General features: G+C 28.7%; 1 protein-coding gene across 5 annotated transcripts in view; it reads left to right on the forward strand.

The window, feature by feature from the left end:
• LOC107442660 (RIMS-binding protein 2) overlaps positions 1 to 19647 on the forward strand; it is a 193179-nt gene that overhangs the window by 40039 nt on the left and 133493 nt on the right. For all 5 annotated transcript variants that reach the window (XM_087159135.1, XM_087159138.1, XM_087159136.1 and 2 more), the window contains exons 3-4: positions 5418 to 5585; positions 7626 to 7724. In XM_087159135.1, coding sequence (XP_087015261.1) covers positions 5418 to 5585; positions 7626 to 7724 — 267 coding nt within the window. The remainder of the gene's footprint in view (positions 1 to 5417; positions 5586 to 7625; positions 7725 to 19647) is intronic.

Here is a 19647-nt window from a genome sequence, read left to right on the forward strand (position 1 = left end):
AAAATGCTTGATGAAATTATAAAAGCAATACAAAAATGAATAAAAGCAAAGCAAAAACTCATATTTAATATATTTCCACATATTTTTATTTAATTTTATTATTTTTGTAAGATAGTAATAATGGTAAAGTTTAAATTATGAAATATTTTTAAATATTTAAAAAAAAATTGGGTTTTTATTTATATTTAAATTTTTACATATTTTTTCATTTGATCAAGATACATCATGTTCTTCCTACTTTTCCTTGTATCAATTGTTATATGTATAGCTTTAAATAACTAGGAGGCTCTACCACCAGTTCGCTTCGCCCTCCAATCTCCGTGATTGCTTCTCATTCACCATTGAAGATCAAGGGGAAAGAACAATTTATGTCCATTTCCACAAAAATAATGATTAGATTGTCACCTGTTCTATTTTTAGGATGTTTTAATTTTGGCAAATCAAAAAGATGGAAAACTGATACCCCCCTGCCATGCTGAAATACGCATAACATATTTCCTAATATTTAAAAAACAAATTATTTTCTTATTTAAATATTTTTCAATATATAAAAATCATTCATATAATCTGTAATCTTTTTATACCACAACCTTGAGTTGAGAGCAGAATAAAATCTATTTTTAGCAATTTTCTGTTCTTGCCTAACACATTAGCATAGAATTCGGAAACCTTTATATGGTTGCTAATGTTTTGGATTCATTAAAATTCTCCATTATTTCTCACACACTCTATAAAATATATAAAAATTTAAAATATGTGCGACTTACGTCCGGAGGACTGATGACTCCGTCCACCAACAAATCAAAAATGCGAGTGTAATTATATACGTTAGCTCAGTTTTCGCCAAGGAAAGTTGAGGAATCCATGTATTGGCTTTGCGAGTGTAATTATATACGTTAGCACAGTTTTCGCCAAGGAAAGTTGAGGAGTCCATGTATTGGCTATGCGAGTGTAATTATATACGTTAGCACAGTTTTCGCCAAGGAAAGTTGAGGAGTCCATGTATTGGCTATTAATTGATAAAATTTAATGCCGAGGCTCTTTTTCTTATCCTTACGCATTCTTGGCCCTACGTGTATAAGTGAAGAGTGTATAATAAGAAAGTGTGAGAAATAATAGTGAATTTTAATGAATCCAGAACATTAGCAACCATAAGACGGTTTTCGAATTCTTTGCTAATGTGCTAGTCAAGATGAATAGGAAATCTCTAAAAATAGATTTTATTCTGCACTTAACTCAGGGTTGTGGTATAAAAGGATTACAGATTATATTAATGATTTTTATATATTGAAAATGTATTAGATAAGAAAATAATTTGGTTTTTAAATGTCAGGAAATATGTTATGCCTATTTCAGCATGACACCGCCTCTCTTCCTTGAGAGTTATTACTCAGTGATGACAGATCGTGCTACGGAAAAACAGTTTCTATTTCTACGTAAATTCGTTTTTTTTTTTCATCAGATATTATATGTTATTTAATAGTGAGATATTCTTTAAGAGTTGAAAACTTACAATATCTTATTGTCATATAAAATAGGACTTTAAACTTTAATGCGAAAAACTGTACGCTATTAGACATTAACTAATTACGTATTAATTAGCTATGATTTATTATTGCTATGTATGATTCATTATTCAGCATGTTACATTTATGAAATATTTTTTTATACCGTAAAAGCTTTAACATCTGGCCACGTTATTTTTGGAAACATTCGCAAAAAAAACTGTTTTCTTTACAAATTATAGTAAAGAACAAAATTTCTTTTTCATTCATATCTTTTATTATCTCATAAATTTTTATTTATTTATTTTGTTCTAAATTACTTTTAAATAAAAAACTGAAGTACTTAATTAAAAATTTGATATGAAAATTCACTCAGTTCTCCATCGGTTTGAATTCTGTTGATTACCTCCAATTGTGAAGCAATTCTTTATTGTCATGTCCACCCACTTTCATCATTCTTCTTCACGTGTTGAATTTTACGCCCATGAATTCGGAACATGTCTTTTTTTTTTCTTTTTTTTTCTTTTAATTGCGACCCTCAGACAATGGTTTCATTAAAATTCCCACCGCATTCAAAACGTATCGTTGTGAAACGTGCTTATTTATGTCTCATAACCTTTTAATAATCTTAACTGGTATCCCAATCTATTTTTTTCACATGTTTTACTGTTTATTAATTTTTTTTCTTGCAATAGTTTTATATCTTTACTTTTTTAGTTAAGAATCTTTTATTTCCCTTTAACTACTGTTACTTTACCAGTGTTAGATTTTGTAAAGTTATATTTTTATAGAGAATGATTAAATTATCTAAAACTTATCTGGTTTAAGTTAAACAGATTTTTGGACTAACTAAAATCAGTTTTTTTTATATATCATATTAATTTGCTTTAATGTAATAAACTAGTCGACGAATCCCCGTCCGTTTGGGTCCCCGGCCCACTTGTTTGGCCATGCTTGCCTAACAGAATTTTAAGTTTATTCAAGATTTATGGTTTATTATGTCATTCTCGAACTTGAATAGGATACCTACAAGTGTCGTTATCATAGGTAAATCATACCATTTGTATATTCAGAAGCCAATCAGGTTAGACACACAAGCATGACGTCACTTACAAGTATCCAATTAAATCAGATTTAAATCACATAGTCAGGCGTAATCACTTTTCTCTTCTTGAGCTGCAAGTACTTAATTGTAAACCTTTATAGAGGTTGCGTTTTTGAAACGGAACTAAGATTCAGTGTATTGCTAAATTATCTAATTTCTGTTGGAAAGATAAATAACATATTTTTTTTTATTTGATTCTAATTGCAAATATTTTTTTTTAAACTTGAGACTTTATTCTTTACTTGAACATAATACTGAATCTACGCTTTAGCTACGCTATCACAGCTATCTTCTAAGTGTGTTATGTATACCGTTTTGCCTTTTAATAATTATTTATAATTTTTTAAAGTTATTCATTCGGTTAATTGTGTAATGTTTATCGACTACAAAATTTAACTATTATTAGAGAATTATAGTGTTTGAAAATAGAATCGGCTTTTCAAGGTTACGCGATTACCCGGCGTTTCTTCTCTCCGTTACCAGGGTATCCACAAATCTTGCATTTTTTTCCAACGTCTGTACGTTATTATAATAGTATTATAATAACATACAGTAAAAAATTATAGATACTCCTTAATTGACATGTGAATAAACAAAATAGCGTTGCTGCCTGTCACATCGTTACCAAGCGGCGAAGGTAGAAAATGTGACCTTGAGACGCCAATTTAAATTGCAATGAATATAGATGCAAGAGTGCGTGAACTGTTATTCATAGTTGAATTGTTACAACGTAATAAATTATTATCTAATGCTTATATTTACAGTATTTAAATTACAGGCATTAAAAAATTTGACAAAGGAAATTAACCTTCGTTTCTCTGCATATGAAGAAAAAAAAACGAATAGATTCAATAATTTTTTATTTACATTTAAAAGGTCCTGTTTTCCTCTATTTTTTTAAGTGGTCAGCAAGTGTATTCAAGCACTCATCATTATCGTTTTAAAATCTTACCAATCCCTTCTCTCTAAAACTCTGCCGTCTGCTGTTTAAAGCCACTTCATAGCTGAATCAGAAGGAGCCTGCTGGTCAAACACGTCAAAATTGAATTGGTCCAAAAGATAAAACTTCAGATGCTTGAAGTCCCCGACTTTCGTTCTGCATAACTTTTTCAGTATTTGCAAAACGTTGCAATAAATTCTACATACGTCTAATTTGGTGAGAATTTAAATTTCGCACATTTTTTGACGCTCTAACCAGAAAATGCACGAACTTTTCCTATGATGTCTGGAAACTTACAGAATCACAGATTTCTTGATGTAACAATGATTGCGTTCCGACTGCTTTTTCAAGAGCCATGCTACAACAGAGATTAGGTTTCAAATTACTCACGTAAGAATATTGTTTTAAAATCTAGAACATCAGGAACAAATGATACTATGCTAAAAGGAAATGTTGTTGTAAAAAAATATTTGAATATTTTTTACTAAAATGTTTATTTATAAAGAGCTTCCGATATTTTAGCAAATTTTAATTTTGCGTCATTTATACTATTTTCTATTTATGGTACTTTCGTCATTTTGCTGCCAAAAAAGGCAGAGGGACAGTTGAAACTTCAGGGTTATTATTAAACATTATACTGCAAACTATACGAAGAAACAACGCATTTTAATTGTTGAAAAATAGTTTGATAATCGTCAGGCCGTTTACTGGTCCAGTTTTGATGGCAGATTATCCATTCCGATCATACAATTTAGTACAATTGAACTTTTTACTTTGTAAGTTTTTGAAAGTCTATCACCTACGCTTGTGTTATGCGTGTGCCTTATCAATGAAATTCATCGACATATATGCGAAATGGTCATTGGAAACTTCGTTTTTAACAGCAAACATTTCTTTTAACCTATAGGCGCATTTATACATTTTTAATAAGCAAATGCCAGCCATTGACTATTAGGTCATTAGGCTTCCAGCTCTCCAGTACTTCTTAACAATGCAGTCAAAGTCTTTTAGTGCAGAGCACGTGTCCAAATGCGCAGCAGTCATAGCTTGTCCAGAGTTACACAAAGACAATCTGATGAAGCAGTCAGCTTGAGGCGAAATGAATCAGTAAGTAGACAATCATGTCCGGTCAAAAGTCTAAACATGGCTGCAGCAGTAGCACGGGGTGAATCCGGAACACTGTGAGTTCCACAGAGCACATTCCAGTACTTATCTGCAGCAGCGTGAGATGCCAAATTGTTTGAAGATTCTTTTTATTTCAAGTTTAGCGGAATGGAAGGACAGATCTCGACACGATCTCTGAAGAATATAAGTTCCTTTTTTGGCCAAAAAGTCAGCCATTTCGTTTCCTCGAAGACCACAATGGGATGGGACCCATTGAAATGAAACACTTCTCTCACTCCTCTTCAGGAGTTCTCTACAGTTCAAAACAAGGGAATTATTATTTTCTGGGTTGCTTGACAATGCCTGAAAGTCAGGGGTAAAGGCTCATTTATACGTAAAAAATCTATACTGTATTCTTTATGAATCCTTAAAAACTCGCAAATTTTAGCTTAAAAAACTGTAATGTCTACCAAAACTGTTTGTCTAAGTTTTGGGACACTCTGTATATATTATATTTCAGATAATTTCGTATTTCGTATTCAATGCCATATAACTTTAACTTTAATTAATATTTACTTTCTCCGATACTGATATTATTTATTCTCGGTAATATTTTAAGCCCTTGAGAACATTCCAAACCACAAAATTTTTTTTGTTAGTTCTATGTATTCAAGATTCTCCAGACTGTTTTTGTTATATATAAAATTATTTTTTGGAAAAGAATAGCATTGGACAATGATTGATTTATACCATTTTCTTCCAGGTTTCCACTCAGTATGCTCGAGATAAACTCAAAGTGCCAATCCTAAAACCTCAGAAACAAAAGCAAATAACAGTTACAAAAAATGAAAAAGTGCAAACACATAAAACACAAATTCAGAAGAACAATAAACTGAAGGAGAAGACAAAATACTCGAAGGAAAAATCATTGGTATTTCAATTTTTCACACCTTACATTATTTGTTTTGACACCGTACAACTCTATTCCTTCTTTATATCGTAGCTTTCTTTCCCTGTCGCTAGAAATAAAATAAAAAATTAATACTAACTCTGAAATAAACATATAGAGCGTGATTTAGTTCAGTATACGAACTTTCAGAATAAGTAAGGAGCATCATAAGCATTGAGAACTGCAATGCAAACTACGACCGGAACTACAGTCGTACATCGGTTAAGGCGCTTTTCTATTTCAGACTAACTCTTCATGCATATTTGAACTGGTATTTTTATTCATTTAAATTATTTTACTTTAAGTTAAATTTATGTTTTCTATTAATTGTATACAAAAAGGTTTGAAAAAAAAATTTAGTATCGTAATTTATCGTTGATTTGGCAGACAGATTGGCGGGCAATGCAAGTTAGTCACCAACTCAATAAAATACGATATAACCGATGTATAATACGATACGACAATTTAACCCTCTGTCTCAAAATTTTATTAAACATATTTTTCCTTATTTTCTATTACTTTAGATTGAAATAAGTGAAAAATATTCTATTTAGCATTTTAATAATTTATAGTTATGAAATACAGCATGAAACTTTTAAATCGGGCTCACTTCCAAACAATATTTTTTTTATTTTCCAAATTTACTCTTATTTTCAGTTATTTAGATCTAACAGAAACAGATATTAATCCTTGAAATTTTTTTCAACTTAGAAAATCAATTTTTGAATATGAATGGAAAAGAAATTAAGCTACCTTTTTTGAATTTTATACTTTAGGGCAAATGTAATTCAGATAATCTAACATATTTTTTTAGTAAATATTAGTGTTTTTTTTATAATTAAAAAATATCGAAATATATTTCTACTTGTAATCAGACCGTCAGAAAAAAAAATATGTAAATGATACACCGGTGTCTCATCGGCTTCAAAGGGTTAAAACAATAATTATTGAAAAAAATAAAACTAGTTAAAAATTAAGATAATTTAGATGAACAAAAATACCGGTTTAATTGTACACGAACATAAATGGTATGTTACCGGCATACAAAAAACTACGACAGCTCCTACAAAAATACATGGAACGATCACGCAGTAAAATAGATAATATAATGTAAATATTTTATGTCTTCGTATATTACATGCAAATCTGTAGGAAGTATAAACGTGACTTATTTAAATTCAAAAACCTGTAAATTAGGCAGAACAGCAAAAATATTTTATGAATAATTAATTTACTTATTTATTATATTAACCATCTAAAATGGGATTTTTTTTTTGTCAAAAATTAAGAAATTTGAAGTTTTCTATAGAGAAAATGTTTCTAATTAATTTAAATATAGCTGTATTAAGCAATGTTTCTTAAATGAAATAAATTTCTGTAGGTTTTTTTCAATCCTGGAGACATGATTGAAAAACACTTAAATTCATTTAAATTAATGCTAAAAAATTAAGAAGAAAAACAGAATAGAATTGAAATTAAAGATATTTTTTATGAATTTAAGCAATGTGCAATCATAATTTTAAGTTTATATGAGAAAAACGATATGTCCAAAGTATGTCTAAAGTAATATTAAGTACTTAACGGACAGAACAAAGTCTCTCTTAAATCACTTGAAATTTCCAAAATTGAATTTTAAGTATAGAATACCATTCCTGGCTGAGAAGAAATAAAATGTTTAAAACAATTGAAATACACGAGCTATTTCTAGTGTCAGTTTTAACACTCATTAATCCAAAACATTTGAATGTTAGTAGATAAATAAAGCAAAAACGTCATACTTGTTCTTTTCAAAATTATTACCTTTTGGCAATTTTGTTATTTTCAGTTATAAGCACACATTAAGTAAAACGTTATACTTAACATAGGTAAATACACCTTATTTCAATTCCTTAATTTGCAAGAAATGACTTATTTTTTGCTGCAATTATTATATCTTTCTACTTTTTTAAATGCTGAAAAGATTTAATGCTAAACATTTTTATATGTTTAAAAAGAAAAAATCTTTAATGAAATTTCTTGCAGGGCAATCTTTATCGTAATGTGACTGAGCTACAAAATATTATTCGACAATCATCCAAGGAAAGGTTGCATCTGGAGCGCCATTTAGCAAGAGCAACAGAAGTAAGAATGACTATATATAAAGTTATTATTCAGTTTTATAAGTTTGTTCCACGACGTTATGTAGTTTTCTATAGTGATACATTTTTTTTAGTTTTATTTGATGACCGGGATAGCCTGGTTGGTAGGGTGTTGGGCTCATCTCCAAGAGGTTTTGAATTCGATCCCAACCGGCCGAAGACTCCCTGTGTAGTAAATATGGTGACTAGTGCACATTAAATCTGTCGGGTCACGGCGTCCTCCATTTCGCCACAACAAATGATACCTGGGGGGGGGGGTTCTGAATTGGAGATTGATCGTTCTCTGATTCAGATCAAAATTACAATCTGTGAATGAATGTATGTCCGCCCTATAAACGGAGGTTGTGAGGCGTGTATGGCTAAAGTCTCATTCTTGGCCATAGGTGGCCATTCTTGGCCAAAATTCAATGCCCCTGAAAAATAAGAAACTCACCATTTGCCTTAAATTGGCTTGGTTTCACCAAGCAGGCTTGCTGATATTTTTAAGTGGCATTGGAAACAACAATAACAGTTTCATTTTATGACCATAAATAGTTTTATAGTAAAGTATTTTTATAGTTTTATACAATGGCGCTTTTTAATTATCAATCTCTTTTTAAAATTTATACCATGACGTTCTATAGTTTTTAGTCAATGATGTTCTACTGAATGATGTTTATTAACGTTAGTTATTACACAATGAAGTTAAATTATATCATGGTGTAGTAATAATTTTATCCAATACGCCAGATAGTTTTTCAACTGTCATTAATTTTTTAAATTTTGTATTTAAAATTTCATTTAATGATGTTATATAACTATAGTATTACTGGATGACATTACATAGTTATATAGTCACATGCAGATGATGAATGTGATTGTTTGTGCTTTCTTGAAGAAACCTTTTGATCAATTAGCAGAAAAAATAGGATATCAAAGTTTCATCCTACTCGAATTTTCATATTTATTAAGACATCTTTATTTTATCACATTACAAACATCTTAAGACAAGTCGGCATAGCCTGTTTGGTAGTACATTGGACTCGTGTTCGTGAAAACGGAAGTTCGAATCCTGCCGGCCGAAGAATAACAGTGTATTAAATGGTGACTGGTGCAAGTTAAATATGTCAGGGTCACACAGTCCTCCAAGTTATCATAAAAAATCAATACTTGTGGGGTTATTGAATCGTAAATTGTTCAATAGTTTAGGTTAAAATTGCGATTTGAGGATGAATACATGGAGTGTGATTGGGTCCATCCGATAAAACGTGCTGTGACGTGTGTGTGGTTAAAGTCGTATTCTTGCCCATAGATGGAGCCACTGAATAAACAAGAAACGCACCCTCTACCCTAAAAATTCCCTTGATTTAAAGCAGGCTTGATGATTGGAAGTGGCATAAGTAAGAACAACATAACAACACATCTCAAGAGGACGCCCCATACCGTGATAAAAACTTTCCATCTAAAATTCTATTTTTCCTCCATATTTAATTAGAAATTTAAAGATAGAAAAAGTGACTTCAGGCAAACCTAAAATAAGCCATGAAATTTCAAATGCTGAAAAAAAAATTTAAAACTATCAAAATGCAAACTAATTCATCAAAGAAGATTATTATTGTGAAATTTTTTTACAGTATTTGGAACTTCACGGCTTACTCTAGGTTTGACACTGAACTCACTTTTTCTAACTGTAAATTTTAAGTTACTTTTGGAGGTGAAAAAGAATTTGCCATGAAAAGTTTCTTCTGCGGTATAGCGTCCTCTTAATAAGATAAATTTGGTAAGGTGTCGAATGTTTTTTTTTCTTCCCTAAATTATATTCTATGAATACACTAAACTAACAATATTTTAAATTACGAAAAAAAATATTAAATAGAGATATACTAGATTAATAAAAAATCTGTACTGTATGATAAATAAAAAGAACTATAAAACATGTACTAAGGATGCATAAAAATGCGCCAAACCGCACTTCCCTAAATTTGATACTACAGCTGAAACATTAATGACTCTCGTTAAAAGCGGGGTAGGAAATAAATCGCCAAATAAGTGGGAAATTATTCACCACACAAAAACGGAGACTTATTATACATAAAATATTTAATTATATTTTTGAAGTTATACTTCTTATGCGACTTCCAACAAGGTTGCTTTAAACGTTTAACGTTACATTTTTATTGGCCGGGAAATCACGTGGTAGGATCCAGTTTTCCCTCATTCATTTCCATATTGTTTTGGTTCTCACTAGCATAAAAAGAATAAAAGTCATAAAAATATTCGCAATCGCAACGAACTATAGGGGGCGTTGCTGTATGAGACGCATACCTGCGATTTCTACATGAACCGTCATTCAGTTACTCTAGAGACGTCGTTAATGTAGCATGTAGCATTGCAACGTTCCTTCTTTATTGTGACTAATTAAATTTAAAAAAGAAAAATGCTTGATATTCTTTCTTATGCAAACGAAAACAAAATGGTATCTCTTTTTATTAGAGAAGGAATATCCAAAACACATCGGAAAAATATTTGTACATTAACAGAAAAAAATATGCATATTCTTATAAGAGTTAAAACCTAATGCCCGAGAAATAGTTTTACTAAATTTAATGATATAACATGAAAGGCCCATTTAAACTTTACATTCTATAGTTTTAAGAATCATATTACTTCAAAAATTAAAATGAACAAAAAGTATACATAAGCCTCATAATTTTATGAAATTTAATTTTGTAAACAAAGTTTTCTGACAACAATTTTTATCAAAAAATTTCAAGTTTCAATAAAAATCATTATTTAGAAACTAAGAAACGTAAAATAAAGAATGCTGACGAAACAAAAACAAATGAACAATTCTTTTTTGTCGCCATTTTTAGTGCTACAAAAATTCGTCTTTGGGATTTGCCAAAAACAAAACAAGATACAATTGTATTTTTTTTAGGAGGGAAATATTTTACCGAAAAAACGAAAATGTACCAATTCCCACAACATAAAACTTTATCTTGGTAAACGTACGTTTTGGAAATGTTATTTCATTTGGAATCTTATTTATCAGAGTTCATATGGCGATATGATTGTTTTGAATCTTTGCTAAACTCTATATCGGCTCATTTTCCACCGAAATCCGATTGACTATTTTGATTTTAAATAAAGTGTTTTATTTTATGAATTGTCGCAAAAATTTTAAGTGTAGATTAGCGGCACTTAAAAACCGCCAAATCTGTAGCGGCGGTGGCGTTAATAAGTAAGTACCGAATTTTTATTCCATACTTTTCTGAATCATATTACTTCAAACATTGGAATATACAAGAAGTATACATAAACACATAATGTTATACCATTTAATTTTTCAAAAAAAGTATTTTGAGAACAATTTTTATCAAAAAATTATGAACTAAAAAACGGAAAATAAAGAATTTTTAGGATAAAAAAACGATTTCAAGAAATCTTTACATTGAAATAAAAACTTTCATATTGTTTCTTTTTTTATTATTCTTATAGTTCTTAATCAGACGTAAAAAACCATTCTGTAGAGAACCATCATCAAATGAAAAAAAAATATTTACAGTCAAATTTTTTATTGTAAAAATCATTGCACTTACCTGATTTATAATTCCCGGAGAATTCCAAAATGTTCCTTGTTTGAAAACTTTATTCTCAAATAATAGATACATAGTTTATCCCTTCATTACTTTTAGATAACATACTACACAGCAAAATTTTATAATAGATATGAAATTGAATATGTAGCTAAAAACAGAATAGCTGAATTCTAGTTGAACTTATTCTTTCAAAACTAAAAAATACTTACCAAGAAAGCGATTAAAATTAATTAAGAATCAGCACAAATGGCACTATTTCAAGTAACTTGGATAATTTTTTATTGTTGTTTTCCGAATTATATGGATACAGAAATATATACTATTCTATAACGAAGAAGAATATGTTATAACTATTACAATTTTGTATGTTCTGAATTCATATTTATTCACTGGAATGACGAAAGCAATGTTGACTTCACTTTAATTCGTAATGAATTGAAGACAGAAGAAATGCATTTTACCTTAATACACACATCTGTAACAGTATCCGAAATCGGAAGTCATCAGTTGCAAGTTTGTTGATAATAGAAATTAAAAATTATTGCGGAATTTTTCTTCAAATGTTTGGCGTGTTCTGTTCCTGAAAGATTTCTAATATTCTGGAGATTTTTTTCAAGTTCTTCGGCCTTTTCCTTAGGGAAATTTTGTTTCTTATTTGCTGCTAAAAAATGGCGTCTGATTCAGTCAATGATTTCGATGGAACTAAATGAAAACGTGATAAATTAATGTCCGATATTTACAGGCTCCCGCTAGACGGCGTACTCGAGCGTTGCGATCGCGAATTGCTTTTCTATAAATATTTTGTTTCAGTTTGTTTTGATACAGATATAATTTAATAGGGTAGTATTTTTTTATTTTCAAATTTAGTGGATAATAATTGTAAGAAATGAGTGAAAACAATCCCACGGACAATGCGACGGATTTAAGGTTATGTCAAGGTACGTCTATTGTGAATATCAATTGATTGTTAGGTTTTCTCTTTTGAAATTACATTATGACGCATTCACATACATTATTAATACAAATACATTTTCCATGGCGAGACGATGAGGCAACCACAAGCACTGGTTTAAGATGTCCACGAGGGAAAAATGCATAATATTACCGTGATTACAGAGCACGGAAGCGAGCGGAGCAGGAAAAAGAGTCGTTGAATAGAACTAGTGATCCTTCAACGACTGCTGATTCTTCTACAATTAACGTCGCAGGTTGCGAAGTTTAACGTCTTCCGCGCGGAGGGCCTCCACGCACTATTTTTTTTTTCATTATTTTTCCTTTCATAATTTTATCTTTAAATAAATGCTACAAATAAATGTTTATTATAATGTTTATAATATTTATAATATTTATACTACAAATAAATGTTTATAATATTTATGCTACAAATAAATGTTTATAATATTTATGCTACAAATAAATGTTTATAATATTTATGCTACAAATAAATGTTTTTTTTTTAAATTATTTATTTAATTATAAAAATCTGTCGCTTTAGTAAAGCTTGATTCGTTACAGTCGTTATAGAAGATCATGATTTAACATTGCTATATTCTGAAAACTACTCGATAAATTTATTTCAAATTATTTTTCCATCATATTCAATCTTTTTTTTTAAAAAAAAAAGAAGAAACTTAATCGTTTTGGTGCATTTTATTTTTTAACTTTTTCTATTGTAACTGTCCTTGGCTTTTTAAGATACAATATCCTTTGGAGAGCTCAGGGAGTATGGGTGGGGACTCGTAGTTATGACAATTTTTTTGATTAAAAAATAAATATTTTCTTCATTGTTCATAATAGTTTCTACAGATATTCATAATTTTTTTTTTAAAAATTGCATAAATATTTTTCTCGATTAAATAGAAATGCAAATCAGACGCTCTTGAGCAGGAGGGTATCTCTACTGACCTAGCATTGATAGTAAGATCCTATTAAATTTTATCCTAACTTTTATATGATGGTAATCCAGGCAAATTGGCAGCATTTTTCTCAACTGAATTTTTCAGTCTCCCTAACAAAATTCTTACATTTCTTTAATGAAATCTTCATTATCCTCCCAAAATGAATAAAGATTAGTTTCTTTCGTAAAACAACTAATTTTGCGACATTAAGAAATAACTAAATAAAGACAAACTTTAGGAAAATCACCATGTTAGAACAAGTATATATATTAGAATATCAAAATTTTAACAATCGAACTATGATTTTTTAACTTTATTATGATGCAGTGCTGCCATCTGGAAAGTGCGAAAGTAAATACTAACTTAGCTGAAATCACTAACTCATTATTTTAGTGTTGTAGTCCCTACCCGGGTGTTACTTCGTTTTTCTTCCAGAGAACAGCGAGATGCTAAGAAGGAGGGGTAAATTAAGGCTTCATTTTTAATCATTTAATGTGACAAACCGCTTTAAAGCGACTATATTATTCTTCAAAAATATACGTATTATGAATAAGTGTGTTTTCTTTCATGATATTTTATAATAAATAATTCCATTTTAAACCGTCTCACCTCAAATGAGAGTACGAGTGTTACAAATATCTAATATAAATAATAATACAAGAGCTAATTTATTAATTTGTTTCATCGTATTTTGTAACATCGTTTTTTTTAAAACTTATAATTTAATCAAAAATAATATTCATTAAATATAACTGTATGATCCAAATCGCTAGTTATTCCTTGTTTTTTTTTCTTTTTTTTTTTTTTTTTTTTGTTTTTTTTTCTTAATGTGTTTTTAAACTTTCATGAAAATTTAAAATGAGGTGAGTATCGGTTTTTTTAATTCAGATGTTTTAAGAAAACAAATTCTACTGTTATTACACCATATCAAATCTTTTTTTAGCTTAAGATTTTCACGAATTTTATTTTATATATTAAATTTTTGTAAGAATGAAATTTTATGTGTATGCTTTTAAATATAAAAGCTAGTTATAAAGATGTTTACATCTAATTTTAAAGTTTTGTTGCAAATTTTCGTAAAAGATTTTAAAGTGAAAACATATTAATAAAACACAGTTAATTTCTAATTACAAATACAAGTTTTTTGCAAAAAAAAAATTTTTGCAAAGGTTTTTACATTTAAAATAACCATAATTTATATCTCTTTGATTTTAAATTACATAATATCTTATAATAATTCATAAAATTCATTTATACAAATTTAAACAATGTTAAATTTTTTTATTTTTTAAATTTTTTTTATCAAATTCATCCCAGATGCTGATAATTTCATTTCTGTAATATTAAAATAATTGTTTAAAAATAAATCAATTTAAACTTTAAGAAAATAAAATATTTATTATAGTATTTTTTCGCTGCACAAATAGATTCATAACAGGTATATAAATTTCAATTTTACTAGAAACCACCAAATTACTAACTTGGAGGGCTGCAGCTCAATCAGTCAAATTATAGTTACATCCTTGCGTAAACGCATTTCTCATAAAAACTTCAACTTCACATTTTCATATTTCTCAGTACGAACTTGAAATTTTATAATTGAAATTAAACTATGGAAAAACTAATCGCATACTTGCTAAGATCTCAACATATTAATTGTCTTTACAGTTTATAACCCGATCATTTCATAATCTATTCTCTGATTACAAATTATTAATGGTTGATAAATTATAAAACTAAAATAACCTATTCAGCTTTAAAAAATAAATTCAATATATAAGTAAAATCTGGTATATATGACTATAATAACTTATTAATCTATAAAACCATGACTCTTCTACAAATTATAAAAACTTGTTTTTAAATAAAGTTTCTTAAACTGTATATATAGATGTTTGTTTAGATCCGTTAGAGACCTTTTGATTGAAAAACTATTTGCAATATTTTTAAAACTTTATTTTTGTTGCATTTTATAAATTTTATTTTTGTTTTGTTTGAAACAGGAATGTACAATATTTTTAACAAAGTAGTTCTTTAATTATTATATTAGATTAAATCTATTCCATTTAACCGAAATTTTAGATTTTCTAACAAATGCAGATGAATATTTACTATAAATTATTTTTTAGAATGAGATAAATGTACGTAATTTGTTTTACATAGTGAAAATAACTTTTTATCTCTAAACTGTATGAAATTTGAATATGTAGGACTCTTTATCGGTTGTGGGTGAAATGAATAAGATCCACTTATCCATACACCATTTTTGTTATAAGGATTATATGTTCCTCGGGTGTGGTTTTAAAAAATAAAACCTAAACTGTAAGAGGAAAAATGATAGGTTAATTATACAGAGTGTTCGCTAAACTTGAATTATGAACAATATAAAATAGTTTTAAATTATATATATTTTAAATGCCTGTATTTTTAATATATATATTTAAATTATATATTAAAAATATATGTATTTAATAAAATTTAGATTAATATATTATATCTAAATTTTAATAATTGCATTTAAAATATGTATAGTGCGCCATAAAAAAATGGACCACTCTGAATGACTTCACGATCGCGAACTCCTTCTTAATGGTTCAAAAGCGTGACCTCAAATATGCTAATTAGTGCAGACGGAGCCGCGATGGTTCAGGGGATAGAGCGTCCACAGTGCTGACGTCAAATATCCTCAGTGGTAGGCGGATCATGGGTTAGAGTCCCCTTACCGTCAGGCTAACCGTGGGAGGTTCTCGCTATTTTCCTCTTTACGTAACGCAAGAGCGGATTAGCTCCTTCGAAAAGTCCTCCAAGAACGCAAATTTCTCCCAATGCTCAATCCAGGAGTTCCCTTGTCTTCTGGATTGATTTCAAAACTTCAAGGCTACGGAGTTGAACATTATTAGTCGTAAACCCATAAAATTGGGTCGGCTGTTCAACGACTGTTATAAAATATAAAATAAAATTAGTGCAGACGATATTTTAAATTACGAAATCTGGCGCAAGAACGTACTTTTTCTGAATAGACATACCTTTTTCTCGATAAATTCGGATTTCGAACCCCCCCCCCCCCAAAAAATATAGGGGGTAGCAGCAATATGGTAGATATGGTCCCAATAGTTTGGTATGGAGAGAACTCCAAAAATTGGTGTCCAAAAATTTTATTTTTTGCGTATTTCGTTATATCTCGAGAACTTTTTAGACAAATTTATCTTCGCTTGCACACTATACCTAACGTTGACATAGATTTATCTTGTCTCTGTTTATTCTACTTGAATATTATGATACCAGAAAATATTAATAACCCCTTGATGCAGATAGGACACCAATGTCCCTTTTATATATATATTTTTCCTGGTGCTCTAATTACAAGCAAAAGTATATTTCGGTATTTTTAATTTTAAATAAACAGTTCAATAGTTACTAGAAAAAATTGCTAGATTATCAGAATTAAATTTGTATTAAATGATAAAAAATACAAAAGAATTAGGAGGAATTTTTTCATTCATATTCAAATATTTATCAATAATTGATTTTTCAAATTAAAAAAAAATTTTCAATGATGAATATCTGTATCTCTTAAATCTTTTTTTTCCTTAATTATTGTTAGGAAGGGAGTCGTGCTTGGAACAATTTATCTTTAACTCAGAGAAAAGACACCTATGTTTCATGCTGTATTTCTTAACAATAAATTATAAGAATACTAAATATAATATTTTTCACTTATTTTGACCTAAATTAATACAATGAAAAAAATATGAAAAATATGTTTAATAGAAGTCGTGCTCCAAAAGATGAGGATAAGAGAAGATTTTATCATAAGTTCATTATTTTTTTGTAAAAAATTTTTATCGAACTTTTGCGTATTTGTTAAAAAAGATTTCTTTCTCAACCATTTATTGCATTACTAAGCAATATATTTTAGAAATATTGCATCCAACACTAAAAAAAAACTTAAAATAAGCATGTAAAAAATAATTCATATTGCCCTAAAATGACCTTTTTTTTTATAAAAAAAAAGTAATATGTACAGAAATTTAGTCGAATATAGAAAATAGATGTATAAAGCAAATTAAAAGTATTTATGAAGGTTAAATTGTTATCATAAATAAAACAATTTTCGTTGAATTATGTGTCTTGGGAATTCTAAGGATTTTATTTATTTATTCATTTTTTAGATTGAACTTATTTACTTATTTTTCAATTTTACTTCCTTGTTTTGTTCAAAACTTTTCATAAATTTCAATTGGTCATTCATTACAATGAATGATAATAATAGTTAAAACGTGAATAAACCATTTTTTGCATTTATTTACTTTATAATTAACATTACAAATATTGCACCCAAAATGAAAATAAAAATCTCTAAAACTCAAAAGGCAGTGCAAAGCAATTTGCATTTTCCATTACGGATCTTTCGAAAATCAACTCTTTATTTTTTGAAACAAAATACGACTTTTATGCATAAATATTTTTCTCAGTTATTAAAAATGAAAGTTGTAGAAGTGTAAAAATGTGAGTTTTATCTTCATCTCAAAAAGTGACATAAAGTAGCGAGGAAAGTGTGATAACGCTTGAGTGCTTTTGAAGCCGTCACTTTGCTACTAAAAGTAGTTTTGAAGTATGTTCAATAATATCGAAATCTAAAAATGGTAATTTTTTTTTCAGAGGTGCGTCATTATGAAAAAGCTATGAGCTTTTGCGAAACTATAATATTATTTTTACAAGGGTACTTGAGGCTGAATTCTAAAAACTATGAATGACAAAAATATCAAAAAGAGGAAAACGAACAAAAAAATAAATAAATAAATAAAATCGAAAACTTCTAGTTTTAGTCATGCAATCAGCGAAATCTATGTGTGTCGTTCATGTAATTTTAAGTCACATAAAATGTACTTTTTTGTCTGAGGATAATTACCGGGCATCTCAATAAATGCAGACGATTTGCAAAAATGTACGACTCTCTGCATTCTGCTTAGGAAACATTTGTTCCTATCAAGTTTCACAATATTTTATAAAGTTTGTCAACTGTAAAAATATTTGTAAGTGGATGTTTTATATTTCATTTCAGTCGATTCTAGTTAAAAGAAAACGCCTAGACTGGTGTTTGTTTTATCTTCAGACTACGTCAAGTTATCATTGTCACTAGCGTCAGTTTTTGATGAACTTAGTAAGCAATTTTAAAACCCAATAAGAATAAATTCTGTAGTTTCCTAAGGAGAACGCATCAATCCGTACTTTTTGATCTCCTTTCTTTATTTTTCCTTTAAATGACTTTTTAAATTTTTATTTAATTTTTGGGACACCCGGCATTCCATAACATTGACAGTTTTTCATAACTTCATTTATTTTCTTTAGAGTAATTTTAATTAAAGCAGTTGCTAGCAAAAAAAAAATTTATGATACCAAACTCGATTTCGCAATTTCAACCCTTTAAAGTATTAAGGAAAACCCCCTATTTTTTATAGCATATTTCTATTTTCCAGAAAATAATACCCCAGTTTGACGTACTGGTTGTTGCATTTGGGTTTATAAGTGACTCCGAAATTGATAAATGAAACTGATGCACTTCATGACGGATATGACGTTTGTAATTTTCTCGCTTTTAAGTTTCATCATTAATTAAAAAAAATTTGTCTTGAAAAGGAATGAAAATTATTCAATTAGTTAATTAATTTTATCGTATTTGAACTTAAATTAGTGATGTTCAACTGTAGTCAGAATTTTCTTCATAAGAACTTCGAATGTAGCATAGCAGAAATAAGTCTGAGTTAATCGAAAAATTCCCCAATTACGTTAACACGATAAATATATCTGTTCTCTCGATGAATATATCTATTGTATCTAACTTCTCGTTTCTAAATTTTAACATTAGTTACCAAAATTTCTCTTGAAAAGGAAGAAAAATTTCTCAGATATTTTTACAGTATTTGAACTTAAACTATTACTGTTCAACTGTAGTAAGAATTTACATCATAAACATTTTTCATTGTTCATTTTCAAATTTTAACATTAGTTACCGAAATTTCTCTTGAAAAAGGAGGAAAATTTCTCAATTAATTTTACAGTATTTGAACTTAAATTATTACTGTTCAACTGTAGTAAGAATTTACATCATAAAAATTTTTCATTGTTCATTTTCAAATGTTAACATTAGTTACCGAAATTTCTCTTGAAAAGGAAGGAAAATTTCTCAATTAATTTTACAGTATTTGAACTTAAATTATTACTGTTCAACTGTAGTAAGAATTTACATCATAAATTTTTCATTGTTCATTTTCAAATTTTAACATTAGTTACCGAAATTTCTCTTGAAAAGGAAGGAAAATTTCTCAATTAATTTTACAGTATTTGAACTTAAATTATTACTGTTCAACTGTAGTAAGAATTTACATCATAAAAATCTTTCATTGTAGCATGGCAGAAGTAAAATTGT

The sequence above is a fragment of the Parasteatoda tepidariorum genome, chromosome 3, assembly GCF_982258835.1.
Source record: "Parasteatoda tepidariorum strain Cologne lab strain chromosome 3, Ptep-v5.0, whole genome shotgun sequence".
Lineage (NCBI taxonomy): Eukaryota > Metazoa > Arthropoda > Arachnida > Araneae > Theridiidae > Parasteatoda > Parasteatoda tepidariorum.